The sequence below is a fragment of the Lolium rigidum genome, chromosome 6, assembly GCF_022539505.1.
Source record: "Lolium rigidum isolate FL_2022 chromosome 6, APGP_CSIRO_Lrig_0.1, whole genome shotgun sequence".
Taxonomy (NCBI): domain Eukaryota; kingdom Viridiplantae; phylum Streptophyta; class Magnoliopsida; order Poales; family Poaceae; genus Lolium; species Lolium rigidum.
In genome coordinates, this window is record NC_061513.1 from 158,220,520 (window position 1) to 158,245,275 (window position 24,756).

At 45.9% G+C, this 24,756-nt stretch overlaps 1 protein-coding gene across 1 annotated transcript; it reads right to left on the reverse strand.

Annotated features, from left to right (window-relative positions):
• Positions 1–10,984: 10,984 nt before the first annotated feature.
• Positions 10,985–11,810, reverse strand: LOC124659528. Its single transcript, XM_047197395.1, has one exon. The coding sequence runs from the start codon at positions 11,808–11,810 to the stop codon at positions 11,079–11,081; it is 732 nt and encodes a 243-aa protein (XP_047053351.1). The 3' UTR covers positions 10,985–11,078.
• Positions 11,811–24,756: the final 12,946 nt, after the last annotated feature.

Consider the following 24,756-nt stretch of genomic DNA (forward strand, 5'->3'; position numbering starts at 1 on the left):
GGAGCAGCGCGCGGAGGAGCAGTACCTCGCCCACAACTATGACGCCTGGAACAAGTTCTTCCGTCTCTGGCACGAACGGGAACTCGCAGCGTACGACGGTCCTCCCCCTCCTCCAGCGCGTAACAACGCCGCCGGCCGTTGCCGCTGGTGGGGTGCGCCGGGCCGCACGCTCGCCCGTGTGCTCGCGCACATCGAGGCTGGCAACTCCCCCCTCCCCTCCCCCCCCCCTCGGGATGCCGCCGCCCGAGGACACCGGGAACTCGAGCGACGACGACATGTAGTTAGTTTATGTTTCCATTTGGCCGATTTCAAATATATGTACGAACTCGCGTACATATGTAAAATATCTTTAAATTTCGCTTATGTTTGAACGAATTTCGTCTTGTTTTGTCGAATTCGCCGTTATTTATCTAAAACTTTCATCCATCCTGGGCTCACGGCTGAAAAAATGGGTTCCCCGGGAAAAAAATTACATCCATCCGACGCTAAATAGCGCCGGATTTCGGCCTGGGGAGCCCCAACGGCTAGAGATGCTCTTAGTATATAGGGTTGACTAGAAAATAGCACCCTTATAAGGAGGGCTCGATATGTGGCGTACCATGAGATTTCACAGCTTGTTCCTGGTGTATAGCTCCACAAATTTGGATCACATGCCGATATATTTTAATAAAATAATTGCATCAATTTTGCACTATATGATTTGAAACATTTTCGTTGTGTTTGCACGGCATCAATTGAACCATTTTCTTTCAGAATTGTGCATCTCTAGGCTTTTTTTTGTATGTGAACCATTCCTCTTTAGCCTTTATGTCTTATGTGTAACTGTCTATCGTGTCATATTTGCACCGCTTCAAATGGATGTTTTGCACTATCTTTTTTGATTTACCATTTCTGATTATACTGCTGCACTGAGTCTCACAATTGCACTGCCTTAACTGCAGGTTTTGCATCGTCTTATATATACTACTCTAGATTATCATATATTAATAAAATTATATTCCACTATGTTGACAATATCTGGTAATAAGTAAAGTGCCGACAATATCTTTGCTTTTTTTGGGTGGTCAAAAGTTTATTTTGTTAAACGTATGTCCTCTAGCCTAACCATGCATTGTGAGTGACATCACCGATAAGGCCGAGAAATAGGCAGTAGACTTTCTTGAGTCCAAAAACCTAGATTGCCAACATCATTTTTTTCATAAATAAATGAGAATTATACATTCCTATGTTGCTTGAATTTTTGTTACATCTGAGTCACTTTGCTAGACTTTGGATCAAAATTTCTGTTCAGCCCTCTTCGACCTAATTTGATACATTGTTAAAAAGTAGCAACAAAATTCAACTAATAATACAGAATTTTGAAGGGCACGTCGTTAGCTTAATAATATGCAACTCTAGGTGACTACTTTAGGCGGCTGAATTTTGCAGCAATTCTTGGACAAACTTCAGAAATTTGCGAATTAAACTGACAAATTAACCCCACGACTTGTGCTGATTTTCCTTGTGCTGATTTTTCTTGTATCAAAATAGCTTATGCTCTCGGCGGCTAAGCCCCAAGTTACTTAGAATGACATTCACTCTCCGCGGAGAGGTCAAACATGGCAGCCGCGGAGGTATGGGAAGAGAATTATCGAGATTACTCTACGCTGGATGACTGCGATACTACCTAGCTACAGGTTCTCTACAAAATTAACCTACAGAGAAAGTTCTCTATAAAAATTACAAGAACCCATATACAGCAAAAGAACTTAGTCCAGTATGTATGTGTACCTTCTGATTCTCCTGTAGAGATTTGGAGCCCGAGCTCTGAAGAAATGCATTTGCTGCTTCGTGTCCGTCCATGCAAGCCAGATTGAGGAACGTAGCTTAGCCATGGCGAAGCCTTCAGTTGGAGCTCCAATCCTTCCTCCCGAGAACCTCTTGTACATATGTGATGCGTAATATAGTTTCAGAGAGCGACCTAGCAAATCATGGACTTGCGTGCGGAAGGTTGACAGGATGAGCTCATTTTGACGACATCCTAACTCCATTGTCGTGCTGGCTTGGTGTCAACGTCAACTCGTCAAGACAGGGCCATACCCGGCTTCTTCGTTTGACGGCTTACTATAAAAAAGATACGAAGCCCATGTGCCCATGTACGTCTGTTAAATCCCCTCAGTTCCTATTCCGCTAATTTTGGAGCCCAAAGCCCATTTCTTTCCTTAAAAGGCTAAATTTCTGACCTCCGAAGTGACGAATCCTATTGGGGAGGACTCGGAAAACTCTAGAAAAAGGCCGACCTTCGCGAAGGGAACGCAATTCGCTCCGCACTCGACAAGTGGCGCGCTGTGGTGCCAGAAAATCCCTGGGAAAGAAATGGGCTTTGGGCTCCAAAATCCCTGGGAAGTGGTCTCCCTGCTCGCCACGTGTCGCAGGGGGAAGCAATGTGGGGGTGGGGGAGGAGAGAGAAGACTGGGTTGTGTCAGTTTTTTCCTTTTTCTTTTAGATTCGTTTTTTCAAAATGAAATATCTTGAGAACCGTAAGTCCAAATTGCGAACCGTTTTCACTTTTGAGATCCTTGCGTCGAGATATTCAAAACTAGATCCCATGTTGATAGGTTTGGAGATACTTTTTTTTCGTACTTCCAATAATATTATGATTGTACGCATGTGATGTGTACTCTAATCGTACTCGTGTTTCAACCGATAAGTACTTCGTTGTTAGTGTATTTGGTGCAATTTTTTCTTTATTCGCTAACTGTACTCGCCTGTGTGCGGGATCTGTACTGTACTAACGCGCGAGCTGCACTGCTCGTGTGCGCCATCGTACTTCCGTACATGTACTTGCTCGTGTTCACGACCGTACTCGCTCGTATGCGCGTTTGTACCTGCTCGTGTGCGTGATCTGTACTTGTACTCGTCTGTGTGTTCAATCTGTACTCGTGTGTTATGCGTGATTGTACTGCTCGTGTGCACGAATGTACTCGCTCGTGTGCGTGATCGTATCTGTACTTGCATGTGTGTTCAACTGTACTCGTGTGTTGTGCGTGACTGTACCTGCTCGTGTGCACGACTGTACCTCCTCGTGTGCGCGACTGTACTTGTACTCGCCTTTGTGTACAACTGTATTCGCATCGTGTACCTAACTGTACTCGTGTCTTTACTAAGATTTTTCACTTTTCACTTTCTAGTTGTATTTACGTATCTAGAGCAAGAAAAAACAATTAGATGGATGCATGCAAGCTAGGTACCGATCAATCCATGCTCCCATGCGCCCTCGTACTCGTGGACTCCCGCGTTTGGTACTCGCGCTTGCTCGGATCGGGACTCGTATTCGTGCTAGCTGCGTTCGTACCCACGCGTCCACGCACGTACGTAGCAGCTCGTACGTATCCACACGCCCACGCCCGCTCGGTAGTAGCGCCATGCATCGCTCGCGGAGCGTCGCTCGCGGACGGTTCGGACCTTCTCAAAGGTCGGCCTCTAGGTAATTATACCTGGAGGACTCTTATTCACCGCCTAATGCGGGCGCTATCGCACGGGTCTGGCCTTGCTTCTTGCCGCTCGTGTCTCTTTTTTTTTCTGGTTTTCTGCGCTTTTTCTGCTACTGTTTTTGGTATATCTCTTTTTCAGTTGGTATTCATGATTTATAAATTTTTTTATTTTATGTTTTAAAATTATTTTCTTATTTTTATTTTCCTTTTGTGTTCTTTTGTACTTGTTTTTTTCATTTTATTTTTTTCCATATGTTTTTCATTATTATGTGTTCTATTAGATAAGGATTCATGTTATGAAAAAAAATCATGGTTAAAAAATGCACGATTTTTAAATTAAATTTCACATGTTTTTAAAAAATGATCATAGTCCACCAAAATCGTTAACCTATCATGTGATTCAGAAAATGTTCATGGTTCATTAAAATAGTTCAACTATATCAAAGTTAATGTTTATGTAGTTTCATAAAAATGTTCACGATGATCGTTCATCTGTATCAAAATAAATAATCATGTATTTTCAAATATTTTGCATGTAGTCTCAAAAAAATAACTATTCCCTAAGATCTTTCACCTCTTGCAAAAATAAATAATTGTTCATGTATTTTTTACATAAAGTTCATCTAGTAGAAAAATAATATGCATGTGGTTCAAAAATAATTTTCATTTAGTTTAAAAATTATTTTCACTTTATTTGCATAGGTGAACATTTTATAAAATGCATAAAAATATTATTAGTTCATGCATCAGTGACAAGTCTATCAAAATAAAGAGCGCGCTAATATAAAATCGCAATTTCAACATTAAGTGCTAGTAAATTTAGGGAATAAACATGAACCTACAAAACAAATAGCTATCAGTTGTGTCCACATGGGCGCCGAACCCCTACAATATGTATAAGGTATAGCATAAACTAATCTTCATCTTACCATCTAGGATATTTTTTTTACTCGGTACCATCTAGGATAATTGCTTACAGACAGGAGGGGAGTAAGCGGGATAATAGAACTGATTCTAGATTATACGAAAAATGTGAACTTTGAGTTGACAACTCTTTCCTTGTACATCGTCGAATTCTTTGTGTAGAACCCATTTTATGATTGTTGAAACAATTTATCATATAAGTGTAAACATGTTCGAACTGATCAATGATGGTAGAGCTCCATATGTATAACCTAAAAGTATCATAGCAGACCAATCTTTTTTAGCGAAAACATAAAAAAACATTGTGTTTTGATGCATTGATTAAAAAAAAGTTTATATGTATAATTCCAAGAGCGGACCAAACACCACATCATACAACTCAACCCGAAAGCTAACTAGGGGAGAAGCTGGTGAAGCCCCCTCCCACCCGTGCTCGCCCACGCTCTTGCTTCAGCTTTAACCGTGTCCAACAGCGACGATATTGAGCGGTTAGCGTTGTCGAAAACGGTCTCGTTCCGATGTTTCCAAATCGACCACACCATGAGCATAATCAACGACAAGGTTCCTTTGCTCATGAATTTGGGTGTGGATCACAACACCAACACCCACCACTTAGCGAAGTCACCATCAGCAACTGGGGGATGGGAAATGGATCTGATCCAAAACAGAACCTCATGCCACAACATCCTAGAGAAGGGGCACCAAGTCAGGATATGCTCCATCGTCTCCTCCATCTGATCGTAGAATGGGCATCTAGGCGGGTGTGGTAGACCCTACCGTGATAGTCGATCACCCCTCCAACATATGTCCTGACAGTTAGCCAGATGAAGAACCTCACCCTAGGTGGTGCCCATGTCTTCCAGTTCAATCTCCACGAGCCGAGAGCAACGACCCCTGGAAGAGGGATGCGTAACAGGATCGGGCGGTGTATTGGCCATCTGGCATCCAACGCATCCGATACCTCAGTGAGTTGTACCCCACAGAGGTGAACCTAGAGTTGGACGTACTGGCAAAGGGCATGTAGGCCCAGTGCCCCCGAAAAATTGATAATCCGGCCGCGGTTAGCCAACGTCTGCTGGACGGTGCAGTGCTTTCGTGGTTGGATCCTAACCAACGCGTAAAGATCCAACGCTAGGTCCTCCACCAATTTCCCGCCAATCCACATGTCTTCCCATAACAGGGCGGAGGCCCCATCCCCAAGCACTATCATAGTGGAGACATGGAACACCCGACGTACATTCTTTGAGAACTGCATATCTAGTCCGTCCCAAGGTTGCGAAGGGTCTGTAAGCATCCTCCAAAGCCAACGGACGCGGAGGTTGATGCCCATCCGTGCGAGGTCCGGGATGCCCAATCGGTCATACCAAAATGGCCTAGCAACCTTATCCGAGTTGACATGACAATTTCTACCGTTGGCATCCTTCCTGCACACGCATAGGAAACCGTGCAAGATCTTGTTACCTGCTTTAGAAGCCTAAACGATGCATCATCTAAACAGATCACAACTGGTAGAAGTACATTGTTTTAAGATAAATAATCACCAAAATAAGCTTCACAAAAGTAGGTAGTCCTCACCGTGTCAGCAATTTTTTCCCGGAAATGAAAAGGTAGATAGGATAGATTAATAAGTTGATATGTGGAGGGTTAAAAGCTCGATTGACCGCGGCCTACTTAATTACTTCGATATTGAAACGATGGCTCTTGTCCGTTCACAATTTCACATCAACCCTTGCGATTGCTGATCTTAACCTAGAACGATTGACTTCAGTTGGTCAAACACAAGAACTCGGCAACAAAGCGCAGTGTTACATCAAGTGGCCGTAATACGCATGGGCGTAGGTCAGAACTAAACAAAAGCACTGACCAAACAATAGCAGTTCCGTTTGCAAGTAGGACTTGGATCACAGCTCATGTAATACTAGGTAGCACTGCACCAGGAGGTAACCGTCGAGAGATTGGACTAGAGCACTTGGGTGTTGCGTCAGCTGCAATGTAAAACCACGCGTGACCGCGTGAGATGATCTCGATGCGTTTCCTGTCCGCGGCGCGTGCGAACGCACGGATCGACCCACCAAGCAAGCGCTAGGTGCTTGAATTTTGTTACCCCGCTCGATTTTCTAACCGTTTACTTTGACAGATTCTGCAGATTTTGCTTTTGTCCTTTTCGTCAGCCGAGTTCTCTAATGGCCACAAGGCGTTTGCTCCAATACAACCCCCTCCCCTAAACTCGTAGCAAACTTAAACACAAGAACGGTTAAGATCCCTTGATACCCCTTTGTTATTAATATTAACGGGTATATGTAGCCCTATATAAAACCCGTATGGTCCAACTAAATTATACGAATATGTTGCATACGTATATGTATGATTACATACGTAGCGGATCATTGGTGGTGACTCTTCCGCATGGTGGTGGTTGGCCGCCGGGCAGGAGGAACGTCATGGCGGGGCTGGCCGGCCACGATCTAGAGGACACGAGCCTCGGCAATGCCTCATAGGTGCGTGCCGACACGGGTGGGGCGGCGTGTAGGCTAGACGGCGGCGCAATGGCGAGATGAACATCTGGACAGTCCGCCCCAGACAGCCCGAGGCAATTTGGGCGGAATGTCTGTCGGGTTAGGAACGAGACCTATCAGACTATCTTGCGCCGCCTACACCGGACTGTCTTGCACCGCCGGACTGCCTTGTGGTGCCCTCGCCGGACTGTCTTGTGGCGCTGAACTGTCTTGTTGTTCCCCCGCCGGACTGCCTTGCAATGCCCTCACCGGACTATCTTGTGGCGCCGGACTATCTTGCGGACCCCGTGCCGGACTGTCTTGCTTCCCACGCCGGACTGTCTTGCGGTGACAGTATGCCTACACGTAGACATACGTAGTTTTGGATTCGGGTATGGACATGGGCCTAAAAAGTACCAGTTGGGCTTAGTTGAGTTTGAGGGAGGGGGTTGTACTGGAGCAAGCCTCTATGTTGAATTATATACTCCCTCCATCTAAAATTACTTGCTCAATTTTATCTACATATGAAGCATATACATTTTAGTCATACATACATCTATATCTAGAAAAAAAATACGCAAGTTATTTTAGAATGAATGGAGTGTCTTTCTCATTCTACTAGATTAGATTTTTGTTTGGAGATTAGGATCGATGGTATCTCAGCTCGCTGAAAAATAGAAAGGTTTTGACTCTGGCTTGCAGTAGATGACACTGCATCGGCGCATAGGTGCTAGAGCAGCTGCGGCCAGGACCAGGAGGATGGAGCAACGGATTTGGGAATTTGGAGTACAAACTAATTGTGATCTTGTGGCGCATGATGCTGCGACGATGCGAGCTTTAGGGCGCCGGTTGCACGTCGACAACGTGGGTGCATCGCGAGTTAGGCAACCCTGCATTAACGCCATGGAATCCCACGAGAGATTTGCAATGCCCGTACCATGATCGCTCTCCGGTTCGGCTGTACGGCTCCGTCTGGTTCGTCGTCGCGATCGCGGTGGATGAGGCATTAGCAGGTGACGGATCACATCGTCACGATGATCACTTTGCTCCATCTGAAACCCATGACGCCGCTTGGTATGTGCAATCTGAAAGTGTGTCGTCACAATGATCACTTTGCTCCATCTGAAACCCATGACGCCGCTCGGTATGTGCAATCTGAAAGCGTGCAGCTTGCTGCCCCGTTTGGAAAAGGTCGATCAGCATAATACCTTTCTTTCAGAACAAACTCTACTGTAGCCTCAGGAAAGAGGCGATCGTGAGGGCGATCTTCAGACATATCTAGGGTTTCATCCTCTGCCGGGGATGTCGTTGGTTAGCTCTGGTGGCCTTGGAGCCTTGGAGCTGCAGCGAATCACGGCTCCTCACCGGCAGGAGGGTTTTTCGTTATATGTTTATGTTGTTTTCAGTGTCGTCTTTTGCGATGGTGAGATGGTGACACATCCTGAAATTAGAGTTATAAAATTCTCCACACCCTATTCGGTGGCGCGTCTAGCCCCAGCTAATGCGCTTGGAGTCATGTGCTGGCGGATCTCCTAAGATTCGGTCGGTTTTTGTATTCGTTTGTGTGGTTTTATTTAAGTCTCTTTCGATCTACGATTGCTATCATTGGCAATGGTTGCCGCTCTGATGCGCTAGTCCTTCGAAACCTTAGCACGACGACTTCACGTTTGTCTACTATAACAAGCTGAGCTCTGAAAAACTTTGTTTGGCTCCGGTAGCGGAGCGACGAGGATGGCGACACGCCTTCGACTCACGGTATTGTCTATAGTCGTCGTTAGGTGGTCCAAAAATCTATTTATAATTTATATTATTTTAATGTTTCTGTTGATGATTATTAATAGGTTGATGGAGTTTTCGCAAAAATACTGTAGTGTAACATCTCTGGATAATGGTATTATGTTTTAACATTCAGCTAAATTGCCGTGGCAGCAGCGATTGACCGAGCGTTCAGTCAGATATCATACGCTTTGTTTGTCTTGCGACAGATGTCCAAGGGAAGAAAATGCCCATGAAGCAGCCAAGCAAGACCCCTTCAGTCAGTACGGTAGCAAGTGTCCAAGCCGACCGCCGGCCAGGGTCCGTGCGTGCATGGCAGATCGAAAGCAGGGTCTGGCAGAAAGGAGGGTTGAACTTGAACATCGCAAGAAAACAGGGCGTCGCTTTTCCCGGGCGTTGAGTAGTCACCTGGACTGCAAGGCAACGCTGGTTCGACTTGGTCATGGAAGCGTCGCATATGTAAAATCGGACTCCGGCACTCCGGCGCCCGCAAACAGGGAACGATTTTGTAATTTTTGAGCAGCAAGAAGTTGACTCTGTAATGACTATGCTAGCTAGGGGAGATCATATTTTTGTGCTTCAAAAACTTACGAAAACAAATCAGGATGTAGCCAGTTATGTATTACACAGACGTGTAAACTATTAAACTGAAATAGTAATGTGTATTTTCAGCTACATATAAAGGAAGAAAGTGTGGATCTATGTGAAACATTTATTAGTCTTTAAAAATAATTCTTTTCATCCCGAAAAAGATGTCGTAGATTAATTCTCAGGACGGAGGAAATATCAAATTTTATCATTTTTATGTAACCTATAATAATAATAATAGTCATAATAATAATAATAATAATAATAATAATGAATTGTATTGCGGTTTTGCTTGCTTGTACTCCCTCCACCCCATTTATGTTGAACGTAATTTTTCATGGAAGTCAAACTTTGTAAACGTTAATCAATTATATAACAAAATATACAAACTTTCATCATATGAAATCAATATTATTAGAATCACCGTGAAGTATTGTCGTTGCCTATTCGACGGTACCTCGGAGGAGGGATCCTCACGAGGGGGAGATGAAGTAGGGGCCATAGGGCGGAGTGTCCTCGGAACGGTGGTACGCGATTTACCCAGCTTCGGAACACCTGCCCGATGCTGCTTGTCTGGAATTATCTGGGCGCTTTCGCGTTGTTACATGAGTTGTGGTTGTGCCTCTAGGGCTCCCAGGATCCGTCTTATAAAGGTGCACGGATCTAGGGTTTACACGGAGAGTCCTAGCCGGAATACAAGTTGCCTAACTACGGAATATTACATTGTCGTGCACGTCAAGGATCCGCCTTCCATCTAGGTTGTACTAGATCCGGATACTTCATGGGCCTTCACGGATCCGGCCTCCTTCGTAGGTCGGTTGAGATCCAGCTCCTTGCCCCTGGGCTGGACTTCATCCATCATGATCTACAGCAACTTGGCCACCTGATGGGCCACATGCCACATCACCATCTGTGGGTCACGCGGGCTTGCCGGATCTAGGCCATGCCGTTGATACACCCATAAAATATACCCACACCAAGTATATTATAACATATTATATACATTTTATATCATTGATAATAATAATTTTTGCTATATAGTCGATCCAACTTTACAAAGTTGTTTTTCACGAGGCAACTTTATAAAGTTTGACTTTAACTAAAACTTATATGCAACATATTTTGGGACGGATGGAGTATGATATATCAATGACAAAGTACAGATTCTTTTTCAAATAAGAATTTAAAACATATTAATTTGATTTTAAACTTCTTTTAATACAGAGACCACTGAAGCGCATGTGCCAAAAAAGAACTTTTTCGCTAGGCTGGCAGAGTACCTACGGATTAAGATATGGTAATAAGAAATCAAGCCTCCGTCTCTCCACCGAGTAGTGGCAAGCTTGGCATTGGCATGTGAAGTGTTATTAGCATGTTCCATCAAGAGACAAATAATGTCGTCGTACATGCAGGAAAACGAGAGAAGCAGCAGTAGATTGTGAATGAACAATAAAGAGAATGAAGCTATACCTCCGATCCGACAATATACATGATACCCCCCTCGAAGTAAAACAATACAAATATATACTTCATCTATGTACAGCATAAACTTTTCTGAGCTTGTCCGTGTATTTTAGTGTCCTATACAGTCGTTGGCATTGACTTGCAGCGCTCCGAATCCTACCGAATCCAAATATGAAGCCCCACATTTCCCTTGCTTTGACTCCACCACGTCCTCGTTTTTGACTTGCTGAATCCCAATCACGAAGATGAAGTCGCGGGAAGCTCCGGTGTGTGTCAAAGATTGGAAATTTCAGCTCCACTGAATTCAAACTGGGGCCATCACGGTCACGGCGGGGCAGCAGACGCGCCTCCTCGGAAGTCAGATCGCCGGCTGGTACTGGAACTGGCTCCGGCTGAGCCCCTTGGGCGCTGAGAAGATGCCGAAGAGATCCTGGCGGTACGGCAAGAAGGTCCGCCTTGGCGCGCCGGGGGAGGGCTTGGCGGCGCCGTAAAACATCCGGTGGCTGGCGGCGACGGTGCCGACCTCGGTGCCCTTCTTCCGGCCCGGGCTTGCTGCCGGCTTGGCCTTGGGCTGCTCCTCCCTGGCAGGCGACGCCGGCGCGGAGAAGAAGCCGAACTTGTCCCTGCCGACGCTGCTGCTGCGGCCGACGACGAGCTGGCTGACGCGGCGCCACCGCGAGAGGGACCCCGTGGAGCCGCTCTTCCGCGGCGACCGGGCCGGCGAGGACGCCGGTGACGCGCCGGGCGTCCAGACGCAGTAGGTGTCCGGGGACGCGCCGTCGAGGTCCGCGGTAGCCGAGGAGTAGGAGGAGGAGGTGGAGGAGTTGGAGCCGACCGAGGAGTTGCGCGCCTCCTCGAGGAACAGCCTCCTCAGCGGCGTCCGGTCGGCTGGCGTCGGCGGTGCTGTGCGCGCGTCCTCGAAGACGCGGCCGAACACCGGGTAGACGAGCTCGTCGCCGGGAATCGCGGCGCCGCCCGTGGCTGCAGGCTCCCGGGCCCCGAAGGAGAACTCGAACTCGTCGTCGGACTCCTCGCCGGATGGAGGATCCCTGGCTACCGTGGGTTCCTGGCTGTGGCGCCGCGCTTCCATTTCTTGGTTGCTTGCTGGCTTGCTTGGGTTGCTTTCTTGGCGGATTTGTGGAGCGAAGGTTTGCTCTAGGTCGTTGGAGATGGCGCACCGGCGGTTATATAGCGGAGCACATGTGGCGGGACGACCTTCGAGAAGGTCTCGCTTTGTTTTAGCTTCGGGATTTGCCCCGTCGTGATCGCGCGAGGTGCACGTCACTGGTGAGGCACGCGGTGCTTCGTTTCCGAGGATCCATATCCTCTGTTTGCTCGGCTTCCGTGTCATTTCTTTCTGCCTTCTAGACTCGTTTTAAACTGATAGTATCTCTGGAAGCTGATTTGGCGGCTGCCTTCTGCGCTTGCTTGTGGAACAAACCACCCATCAGCTATTAATTCGGTCGGTAACGTCGGTTCCGGGGCGGGCCGAACTGACGGCGAACTTGAGCATGACGTGGAATATCGGTTTCGTGGCCAGGAGGTAACCGAAACGAGTTTAGGGACACGTGTGCGCTCCATAACATGCTCGTAGGTATCCCATGTTGTGCTACCCGGCATCGTGGAACGATCGGTCGCCATCTTGTTTTACATAGCCATTTCATTCAACTCTTCCATCATTCTTCTTTCATTCTTTTTCCTACTAGACCTTCTCCTTCTCCTTTCACAAGTTGATGCTCGTTGCCGGCCTACACCTTCGTTTACACCTCCACATATTTCATGATTTTTCCTAATTCATATTTGCCATATGGTCCAAATTCGATCACCGCCACCCAAGTCCCGGTAGGAGATCATCAACTGTCAACTTGGTTAGCCACGAGGTGTCGCCATCCAGGTCATCGCTTGCCATCTCCTCTACTTCTCTCCCTGAATTACTGCCTTGCTCCTTGCTTCTCATGGATATCGAATTATTGATGGCGATGGAGCATTTAGACTATCGCAAGGTCAAACATCTGATTGTTACTTCTTTTATTAAATACATGCTATATGGTATAAATTAATGTTGCTATTGCAAAGTTGCTTCATCGGAATGTGTTAGTTTAGCCAGATTGGCGCCACTAGCTTAAATCGGTGAGCGGTCCAGTATACTGTTATTTTTGTCGGACAACCATTAGTTCAAAAAAAATGTTGTGCACCTCTTGAAGCTACCGTAAACTGCGAGGCGGGATCTTGAGTTGAGGTGGCACAATGATGTTAATAGAGCCAGGAGATTGGATCTTGCTAGTGTGCCTAACGTTAGGAGAATTACAGTTGGGATGCTCATCGATCAGAGTAAAAGAGATGTTTGAAGGAAGGGAGATATAGAGAGATACATATACGTAGAAAGGTTGAGACAGAAGAAGGGATGATTGCCCGATGGCGACGAGACTTGATTTATATTGATGCACAAAAACTAATTAGGTTCCATTAAGAGCATGTTATCATGTTAAATGTATTTTGTTTCCATGTGGAAACATAATTAATTATTCCCTCCATTCCATAATTCTTGTCACATATTCGGATGTATCTATTCATGAAATATATCTAGATACATGTAAATTTGCAAAAGTAGTTATGGAACGGAGGGAGTACATCAAAAGCGGAACTTAAGTTATACATAAGAAAATTTGAGTAATGGGTAGACATAATATTGGTCTCATAATTTATGCTAATTATATTACAAATCACACATTTATTGATGTATATAATTAAGCGTACGTAGTAGACGTGATTTATAAAATTTGATATTGGTAGAAATTTCTAAGCTCTCCATTCCAAGTTAATTAATGTTATGGGTTTATTCAATGTTAACTTCTTGAAATTTGCACAAAATATATAGAAAAATATCAGCATCTATAACATACAATGAATATTACCAGGGTCATCATAAATTTTATTTCTATATATCACATGTATTATTTGGTTTATAGATGTTGATATTTTGTAAATATATCCGGTCAATCCTTACAAAATTTGAACAAGACTAAACACATAACCGAGGATAATCTGGAAAACACAGAGGGCACGTACAACTAATTACCGGTCCTCGTTATCTCCACTAATATAAAAAATCCAGAAGGGGGCAGATCCATAAAATTTGAACCAACCAATTCACATCTCACGGTGTAAAACAGCCCGCACGGACAACTCTATCACCAATCGATACCTCTAAAACAGTCAGGACGGACTACTTGATGATGGCTAAAACGCTTCTCTAAAAGGCATCGCTAGAACGCAGTTGCCAAAACGTGCCGACCTTCGGTGACACTAGCGTGAACCGTTGCCTCCCAGCCCTCGCCGACGGCCGGCCTTCGCCAATGCCGCCACCATCGTGCACCTGAAAACTCAAACTGCTCCTCCAAGTCCAGTCGCCCAATACGCTCAATCACTAAACCGCAGTTGCCTCCAACCATTGTAACCAAGTCCGTCACCAATGACACCATCGTGGATCTTCACCGCCTAGACGTCGCCGCTGAATGGACCTTACCGCTGCCACTAGCGACGCCACCGCCATGCACCTGCCATCGGCAACTGCTACTCAAGTCCAACTTCTCCTCTAAGGCGGCTGGCTCGCATCCCTGCACACACAGATTCATATCAAAATTCAAGGTATGTGAATGAATTGCATATGGATAACTCAATGCATTGTGCATCCCAAGTATTTGTAACCATGGACAACAGTCCATGTCGCCTTGGACAGGAACTCATTTTTGTAAGTATTATCTATCATGGCTGCAGACTTTTCTGTATTTTTGTTTGGTTAACCATGTTTTGTTTTAGATGCCAACCGGAGCCCATCTAAAATAAAATTTATTGAATTTTAAGATGGTGTACTGTAATTGCAAGTGTTCACTTTCCAGACTTCTTTTAAGGTTTTTGAAGCTGTTATGGTTACTGTGTTTTAGTGGCACAAAAGCTGAAATTTTCATATATGCTAAAGTCTTTTAATACCAGCTACTTTTTGAGGACAAACGAAGCATAACAAAACATGGCATCATCCAACCGCACTCCATTTCAAGACATAACCAATGGGCAAAACATAGCTGATTAACAACAGTCATTGCTATTCGCAAAAAAAGTCATTGCGTTTAAATTGCTTACTGTTATATGGACATATAGTTTATTTTGTCGTACATGTAGATCCTAAAGAGATCAAAAGGCAAAGGGATAGAGAATATTATGCTAGATATAAATATGAGATTTCAAAGCGTCGGCGCCAAGCACAAACTTAAAAAACAAGCGAGTTCAGCGACTACTCTCAATAACGATAGAGCAATATGTCATATGCCACATGCTGGACAATCGTAGTCGCCCATACACCTGAAGCATGTAATATGTTCTTAACTAGCAACATATAGATGGCATGAGTTGGACGAAAGTATATGTATGAGATACTGATTTATCATCTGCTATCATATTTCAGGTATGGCTCCATATATGGCTACATATATAAATATTGAGAGGTTGTACCAATGTTTGATGCGTTCAGGTATCGATGCTAATGTGGGCTCCACTAATGTTTCACTCCATCAACCGGGCGCTTCTAGATCCGAGGAGTCTTCCTTGGTTACACACCTACCAAACAATCATACTAATCAGACCCGCCGAGGTTGGTTTCATGGTGGATGGATGTTGCGGAGTCTTCTAAGGCTTTTGGGAATGATAACTTCAAGGTAATTTCTGTCTTGGCTAAGCTCCACCCTTTTTTTTTACAATGAATAGTGGCATTAATTTCAGTGGTTCTGCAAGAACCAAATCGGTGTATGAAACAAAGTTCTGGGTTTCACTAATGTCCGATGCATGAATGTTATGGAATCCAATTAATATGTATTTGCCATCTAATATTATGCTTGCTGTAAATACAGAAGGAAAGCCTGGGACGTTTATTATTGTTTGTTATTGTACTATACCCTGTATCTACTGAAAATTAATATAGGTAGCAAAGATGTCAACCAGGTCATAAAATGGTTTATTCCGCTCCTTGACTTCAAGAAATTTCTGACTAAACCTGAAATGGTACAACTGTTGACTTACAAAATTGTTGACTCCCCTTAGATGACAAGGAAAATGCAACACGTTTGAGGTTTCTGGTGTCTAACACAGCTGCAGGATTTTACCAACTGCAGGTAAGGCCTAGAATTTTCACAACTTCCAAAATTTAAATGTTATGGCATTCCTATATGCAAGCTTAAGCTCACTCATAGTACCTTTCTTGCAGAAGTCTTTAAGGAGTTCATGTTCTGCTTTTAAAATGTTTTTCTTTCCTAAACAGTCGGAGCGGAATGCTATGAACCATTCACATAGAAAATTAGAGTTAAACATGGATGTAATTATTTAAATTATTTCTTACATTAGATACAGGGTTATCATTTGTACAATAGCAACGTAATTTCATTGTTGTTATTGGTCATATGAATAAGTGCATCTATCTGCACTGCAGTTAAGTGTTGTGAATCTAACTGAACACCTATACGCTGAATATCTTGTGTTCGTTCTAAATTTGATTATAAGATGTTAACTGACATGAAAACATGTCATTGTTTACTGCTCCCTTCTTACCAAATCTTATATTTAGAAATAGGGTGAGTATTTGTTTGTGTCAAACTTTTTTTGTAGGGGCATCTTATCTCGGCAGAATAGTGGAGTAGTAACATATATGTTGACGCTAGCCGTTCCTGCTCTGAAAATAATTATTAGTGCCATAGTTACTTCAGAATCTTGGCTACATCAGGGTGTTCCCTTCATAAATATTACAATTCCAATGAACCTATCTATCTGGAGGAATACCAGCACTGAAGGTCTAGCCAATTTGTCCATTTTGTGACTGGTGGTTTGGATGATCATCAACATATAATTGTAATCTATATATGAATTGTTGCTTCACATGCTTTTATCTCCTGTGCAGAAGTCCACTCCAATATGGATTCTTATTCTTGGTTTCATGCCTGTATTTATAAACTCTACTCTCTAACTATGAGAATTTATGTGCAGGCTAAGGGTTGTCTTAACCGCTGGGACAGTAGCGTGAGGGAATAAATACTTGAATCGTGCATGTGGTCGAGCAGCTGTTGTTGCTTCGGCGGGGGCGTGGGCGGAAGCATCCAGCTCGTGGAGTGTATCGTCTGGGAGGCGGACGATGGAATTGGTAATGTTGTTACCGTGAGGAGTGCTCCCGGCAGCGGCAGCATATAAACTTCAGTACTAGCCTATATGTCTTCATTGAAGTCAATGTCAGGTTCACAATCCAAAACCAGAGCAGGAACCTCCAAAGCAACAACTTGCAAACATAACTACATAAGTAACGAGAAGTTTTAGTACCAGATCAGAAAATAAAGATAGGATGTACCTTCTGGATACTAGAATGCATGTGATCTCCTTCCAGGTAGAATACACGATCTGTATTAAATTTTTTTTTTGATAAAAGGTGTTTTATTACTCAAATTTTTTTTAAGCATTACACCCAGCCTCTGCATAACAAGATGCACATAGCCGTTCACATGTCCAAATATTCAAAAAAGACTCCTATATGAAAGATAAGACAAAGTGACGATCCCGGCTAAGCTTCATTTGCCTCAATTCACCTATTATGCTTACACCCATGTTGGAAAATAAACTTCTCCGCCGTGTTCTCGAATCGTGTAGACACCTCCGTAAAGAGGTCGCGATCATCCAAACGTTGGAGTGGCGACCATGAACGGAGCAAAGTCGTAACGTGGTAAACAACCTGCAAGAGAGAAGAATTTTTTTCATTAAAAACCTTGTCATTTCTACATAGCCAAAGCGATCATACAACAGCAATCGCTCCCACCCTGATAAGTGTTTTATACATAGCGTCAACCCCATTTAGTCAATTGCCAAAAATATTTATAATGCTTCGAGGAGGATATAAGGTAGAACCTATCTGAATGATTGACATATATACCTAGCAACTCGACAACTGAAGAAAATGTGTTTTATTATCTCTTGTTCATGACAGAAAACACATTTCGTGCAGCCGTGTCAATTGCGTTTGGCAAGGTTATCCTTAGTAACAATATACCATGCAAAGACCTTTGTTTTCAAAGGTATCTTCATCTTCCAGATGAGTTTATTATTAACAACCGGTTGACTGGGTATAATTAAAGCCTTGTACATGAAACTGACTGTGAATTTACCATTCTTGGTGAGATTTCAGCGAAATTCATCAACCCCCTGAACTAACTGGAATGAAGCTAACCTCTGTAGCAATTCATTCCATGAAGCTAGTCTGGAGCCAATAAGATCACGCCTGAACGTCATAGAGGGTGCAGAAGTTTCCATTACCTTCTATAAGGTATCACTCTTATGGCGAACAATATTACACAAAGCTGGATATTGTTCTCGGAGAGTGGTTGTACCTAACCATCTATCCTCCCAGAATCTTATCTCCGACCCATTCCTGATGGAGAACGAACCAAACGGGAAAAAGTATTTCTTAGTTGCCATGATGTCAGCCCAAAAGTGTGAATGTCCTGGTTTCCATATAACCTCAGATATAGCTTTTGAGCCCACATACTTTCTCTGCAATAGTTGTTGCCATCGGCCATCCTCAGTTAATAACCTAGTCAGCCATTTTCCTAGAAAGGCCCAATTTTTAACCTCAAGATCATGGACTCCTAGTCCACCTTGATCTTTTGGACGGCAAACAACACTCCATTTGGTCAACCGATATTTTTTCTTCTCATTATCCCCTTGCCAAAAGAATCTCGATCGGAAATAATCCAATCTGTGCAAGACTCCTTTGGGCAACTGGAAGAAAGAAATCATATACAATACCATATTTGTAAATATTGAATTAATGAGAACTAATCTTCCTCCAGGGGATAATAATTTTCCTTTCCAACTACTCAGACGTTTCTGAAGTCTTTCCTCGACAATTTTCCATTCGGCCAACGTAAGCCTCCGATAATGAATTGGAATACCGAGGTAGCTAATTGGAAAACACCAAAACCCACATTCGAATAATTCATCATATAGGTTGGCATCATCTTTGGCCTCTCCGAAACAGAACAATTCACTTTTATGGAAATTTATCTTGAGTCCTGATAATTGCTCAAAAGCTGAAAGAATGAACTTCATATTTCGTGCTTTGTCCAAGTCATGATCCATAAATAAAATTTTGTCATCGACATATTGAAGGGTAGATAAGCCCCCATCAACGAAATGAGGAACTACCCCTTCGGTTTAGCCATCGATTTTAGCCCGCTCAATTATAATAGCAAGCATATCCGCCACAATGTTAAACAATATTGGGGATAGGGGATCGCCTTGGCCCAAACCTTTTTTTGTCTAGAAATATCTACCAACGTGTTGACTGCCAAAACCCACCGGCGGGCAGCGGCCTTGTCAACATCGTAGAGCCGGGAAGAGCCTAGAGCTGCGGCTGGCTGAGACCCCTCCGAGCGACGGCCCGCAATGCTCTTCTGGTCACACGCGGCGATGCGAAGTGCAAGGGCGTGCCACACCGACCTATACCAGTCGGGAAGGTGATGGGGATGCCTCGCTTAGTTTCTGCGGGGCATACATGTAAACATTAAATACGAGCCTCGATCGGCTCTCGGGTTATCCTGTGAATCGGCTCAAGAGCCGATCCACCCATGATTCGTACGGGGTGCACGAATACTTGGTGGTCCTGCTTGATCAAGATGAAGCTAATGAGATCTACGACGATTTAGGGTTTTCACCGCATAATCGGATCATCCTACTCCGGAGTTGGGCCTCGCGGCCACGCACGGTGCTCGTAAGCCGATCCTAAACAAGGCCTAAAAACCAACATGAAGTTGATCCTCGGAACATCCCGTTTAGGACTTGCGAACGCCACCCTACGTGCCCTTTGGATCCTCCCCCTTTGTAAGGCCTAACTATTGCGAGATATTAAACTAATCCTTGTAGAACAAGGAGCAATCGTAACGGATCAGATCTACTAAATAATGATCAAGCGGGGTGCCGCCCCCACACGAGATAGGCGTGAGGGCGGCTAGATATGCAAGGGTTGCACTACGTAAGCATGCTTAAACGAAGAACAATGCTAACCCTAACACATCTAATGATAACTACGTTGCTCGCCATCAAAAGCGCTTCGGTACAAGCAACGCATGAACAACGTGGGGCTTGTGCTGCCTAAATCGCAAGATGCGATCTAGGCGGCATGTCGCTACCGATAGAAACCCTCGAGACGAAGGAGTTGGCGATGCGCCGAGATTGGTTTGTTTTGGGGTTGAACGTGAGTTGTTGTTTATTCCATAAACCCTAGGTACATATTTATAGTCCGGCGGACTTTCCTAATGTGGGCGTGCACCAAACCGTGCACGAGTAAGACTCTACTTTCTAAACTAAGATGCGATCTAATATTTTACAGATACAAGGGCAATTAAACCCAACTTGGTATAACAGGCCGATTCACGTAATCCTCCATGTATACTTCCTTTAAGCCCATCTTGATTGCGGCCCACCTCTGACTCGGTTAAATTCTGGTGATAACACATGCCCCCTGGTTTTGGAATTGGTAATTCCAAAATCACTCTGCTTTCCTTCGTCGGGTCATGTCGTGGCGGAACCGTCGCGGTATCCCTCATGATGATGACTTGCCTTCTCAACTTCTCCGCGTGACTTGGCGGTCTTTTCTCTTTCTTTCAAACACCACTTCCTCGGAAGCTGCTGTGGCATTGAATTTTCACCATATCCCCTTTTATTTAACCGCTATGAACAGTTCTGCTCTGCATCCCCCTCGCATTAGCAGTCCCAAAAACCTCCTGCGCCATCATGTCTTCTTCCTCCTCTGCCCTATCGGATCCTTCCAGCCAGTCCTCCATGTCCCGCGAGCCGACGCCGGAGCACAACCCGGCGGCGGTCCATGCGGCCAACACCCGTCGCGCCATTGCGGCCGGGGAGGAGTCAGACCATGACTTCTCCATCTGGTCCGAGGACGACCAGTCCTCGACGGACGGGGAGAGCGACCTCCGTTTCCTCGCCGACGGGGAATCGGAGGAGGAGAGCGATGACGATCGCTTCTCCTGGGACGACTTCACCTCCTCCGAGGGGTGGTGGAGGAGGAAGAGGAGGAGGAGGACGACGACGACGACGACTCCCTCGAGGGCTACCCACCAGCGAAGCGCCTTCGCATGTGGTGGGACGACGACAGCAGCGACGACGAAGACGGGGATGAAGCCCCCGTGGAGGGCTACGGGAGTAGCGACGAGGAGCCCATCGGCGGCGGTGCCGATGAGAGCTACGGGGATGACGATGAGGGCGGTGACGGCCCGTAGATAGGACCTCTAGCATAGGGTCGGTAGTAGTAGATGGGGCAATGTATCCCCTAGTATTTCCTTTTGAGAGCAATTAGCTCTTTATGTAAGAAATCCCGCCTATCAATGAAGAACTTGTTCCCCACTTTGATTTTGCCGATTTCTTCGAGTTTTAATTGAGCCGATTCACCCCTCCTACTGACCTTGCCGATTCATCCCCTTCGCCAATGTATAATGAGCCGATAACAACACATCGGTCCTTCGACATTCATCCTTCTATTCTTCAATTCCTTAGTGAGCGCTCATCGTTTTGTGAAGAAGGTTGCAACGAAGATCAGCCGATGGTACTTCAATCGGTCCTTCAATAGAGCATCTACCAGGCCTGTTGCCCCCGAGTCTCAGCCAAGGCAAAACGAGAGACGAGGATACGCAAATGAGCTGCATAGACCTGGGCTTGATCGTGTGTGGGGAAGTTCCTTATGCGGCGTCGGCCGATTTGAACACAAATCGGCTTCTCTGAGCGGAAAGCCTTCAAGGTGAGCTGCCCCCGAGCTTCTTTAGTTCTTGCTTGGCTAGATCGGCTCCTTTCCTTTGGTGAATCTAATGTCATCCATCCTTGACCTGATCCGTCCGCCCATGCTTGCTCCCGATATTGTTCTTGAAGAGAGGATCCGAGCTTCCAAAGCTGCTCCATTGAGGAGTTCCTTCATAAAAAATCTCCCTTTGTGCTCTATTGACCCTCTGATCGTAACAGTTACTCCCCTTGAGTCGATGGCCATGCATCGGCTTTCATATCCTTAAGTCGATGCCTGCTGCATCGGCTGTGTTCGAAAAATTTTCGAATTTTCATATATATATTTTTTATATTTGGCCGATTTTTCTTTAATCGGCCCCCAATGTTTCCTTGCACGTATGTTCTCACATGTTTATCTGCACATGTTCATCTGATTATATGCCCCCCGAGCCGATACCTGCTGAATCTGCAGATATCGGCTTGTATGATTAGCCGAGGCACCTTGCACTTGTACGTCGGCTCCGCAAAAATCCGCGGCCCGACTCTCGTATGCCGACGTGGTCAGCTGTCCGATAGATCGGTGCTGAACGCAAGCGAGAACATGTGGTGGAAGTAATTTTGGCCGATTGCTGGAATCGGCCTCCATATTCATTGGAGAGCTGACTGAAGGTCCTGTAATGTCCCTTCATAAATTTTTTTTTTTTTTGGGGCCGATCACAAGGATCAGCCTCGCCTGGTTTGCTCATTGGTTTAATCTTGCTACTTGGTCAGGCAGAATGTGTCAGACATCGACTTAAGAGCAGGGGGCTAGTTCCCTCCAAGAGATATTGCGCCCAGAATCTGGAGGGCGTCAGAAATGCGAAGACGTTCTCACCGGAAGTTGCTTCAGCCTGCCAAAGATGATGAGCTGATTTGATCAGCAAGGCGCAAGGTTTGGACTGAAGAAGCTCGGGGGAGGGCGGCTCGCCCTGAAATTCCCTCACTTTAAAGAGCCGATTTTGTTGAATCGGTTGATACGGCGTTGCGAGTTGGAAACCAAGGATGATCGACGTGATCAGCTCGCTGCTATTCTCACCCGACTAAGACTCGGGGGGCAACAAGCCTGGAAGATGCCCTGTTTTTATTTATTATTATTTTTTTTTACGGCCGACCTGTGCATCGGCCCCCATATTCCAATACCCATCAACAGAAGATGAGATGCTTCCGTTGCATATCCTCGTATTTTATCTACCAGGTGCCCCCGAGCCGATCTCGTCAAGAGAATTGATGGTATCGGCTCTGTTGGATAACATGTTGAACCCGAGCGAGAATGGTGGGTGAGGATAATTTTGGCCGATTGTCTGGAATCGGCCTCCACGTTGCTTGCTCGTTGAAGGTTTTGTAAGTTCCCTTCATAAATTTTTTTGGGGCCGATCCACAAGGATCAGCCTCTCCTGGTTTGCTCATTGGTTTGACCTTGCTACTTGGTCGAGGCTGGATAAAACCAACCCGACCTCTGACTTGATGCGCTTGCTTGTCGTCCACCTTGAGTGCTCCGTAGCGTCGTGGAGCGTTAAGCTACGTCGGCAAGGCGAGTACCATGTTTGTACCGGCCGATGTCTCATCATCGGCTTTCCTCTGTTTGGGGCGCCACTCCATTTTCCGTGGACGACCCTCTTCATCCGGGGCTCGCTGAACTTTTGCGGCCGGATCAGGTCGTGCTTTCCTTAGCGTATGCGGGTATAGCCTTTCGGCTTCCTCCGGGCCGCGCAATCGCTGAACCCTGCGCTTTTGGGAACGGCTGAGTCCGTCGGGGCACCACCTTGGCCGGTGGTACTGTCTTCTTCCACTTCTCCCTCGTCTTCCGAATCCTCAAGATCTGCCCAACGAGGTGACTCGAGCGCGTTTGCTTTGTGGCGGGAGAGGCCCTAGGCGCTCGAACACGGACACGTTGGCTGCCTCCTTCTTCTTCTTGTTGCATTACGGGCAATTGCCGATTGTGGGCAATCGGCTCATTCCTGAATCCCAGCGAGTGTACGAAGAAGGGGCAGTCCCAATGTCCGGCGTTGTCATCTTGCTCCCTTGATGCTTCCGTGGCACGGCGCTCGTGCTCCTCCTCATCGCGATCCTGCCGACGATATCTTCGGCTTCTCTAGCCGGACGATCTCCTCTATCATCGTAATTGGACCGACGGCGTTGGTCATACCGACTCACATATTTGTTGAGGAGGTGATCGAGAGAGGGTCGCTGATATCTTATATTCTTCACCTCTCCCTGCGTGACATAGCGCTTGCCATCATGGCGGAGCCGATCGCGTGGAGCGGCCCCCTCTGTATCCTTGCTATGAGAGCAGCTGCCCTCATCTCCATCTTTGCCGAGTGGTTTCCGGGTCCTACCATGTTGATCTTTGAACGAGGGACCCGGGTGGCAACCTTCGGGGTAGGTGATTTCTACCATGTTAACGGCGGGGAAGGGTTGGGTGTCGACCTTCATGGCGTGCTGGTTGAAAATTAGCCGCCCCTTCTCTATCGCCGCTTGGATGTGCTGACGCCACACCCGGCGGTCGTTGGTGGCATGGGAAAGCGAGTTGTGGAATTTGCGGTACGGCTTTCCGTTTAGCTCTTTCGCCGTGGGGAACTTGAGACCTTCGGGAATCGTCAAGCTGTTTCTCCTTGAGCGGGAGGTCGAAGATTTGTTCGAGTCTTGGTTACGTCAAAATCAAATCCCCTGGGCGGCCCTGGTGGCTTTACCCATTTGCGGGTCACGGGGTTCCTCCCGCGTCCACTCGGCCATTGCTATTTCTTGGTCTCCCGCGAGCACTTCATCTTCCTCTGTATCGACCATAACTACTGCACGCTTGAACTTGTCTTGGTACAGGTCGGGGTGGCGCTGTTCATATGCTGATAGTTTCGAACCATGTGCGCCGAGCGAGGGATAATCTGCTTGGGAGGCCATGTCCTTGAGCTGTGTTGCAAGGCTGCTACTCGCCAACTCGGCTTGCTTCCTTTTCGGTTATACGAACCGAATAACATCGGTTCCTAAGATTCCTGAAGCGCTGGATGTATTACGTCACCGTTTCCCCGCGCTTCGACGTAGTTGTGCTAGATCGGCAATGCCAGACTCGGAAGCTTCCGAATGGTATTGCATATGGAACTGTTCTTCCAATTGCTTCCAAGACTGGATGGAGTTTGCTGGCAAAGAGGTGTACCATCCAAAAGCCGATCCCGTGAGGGACTGTGAAA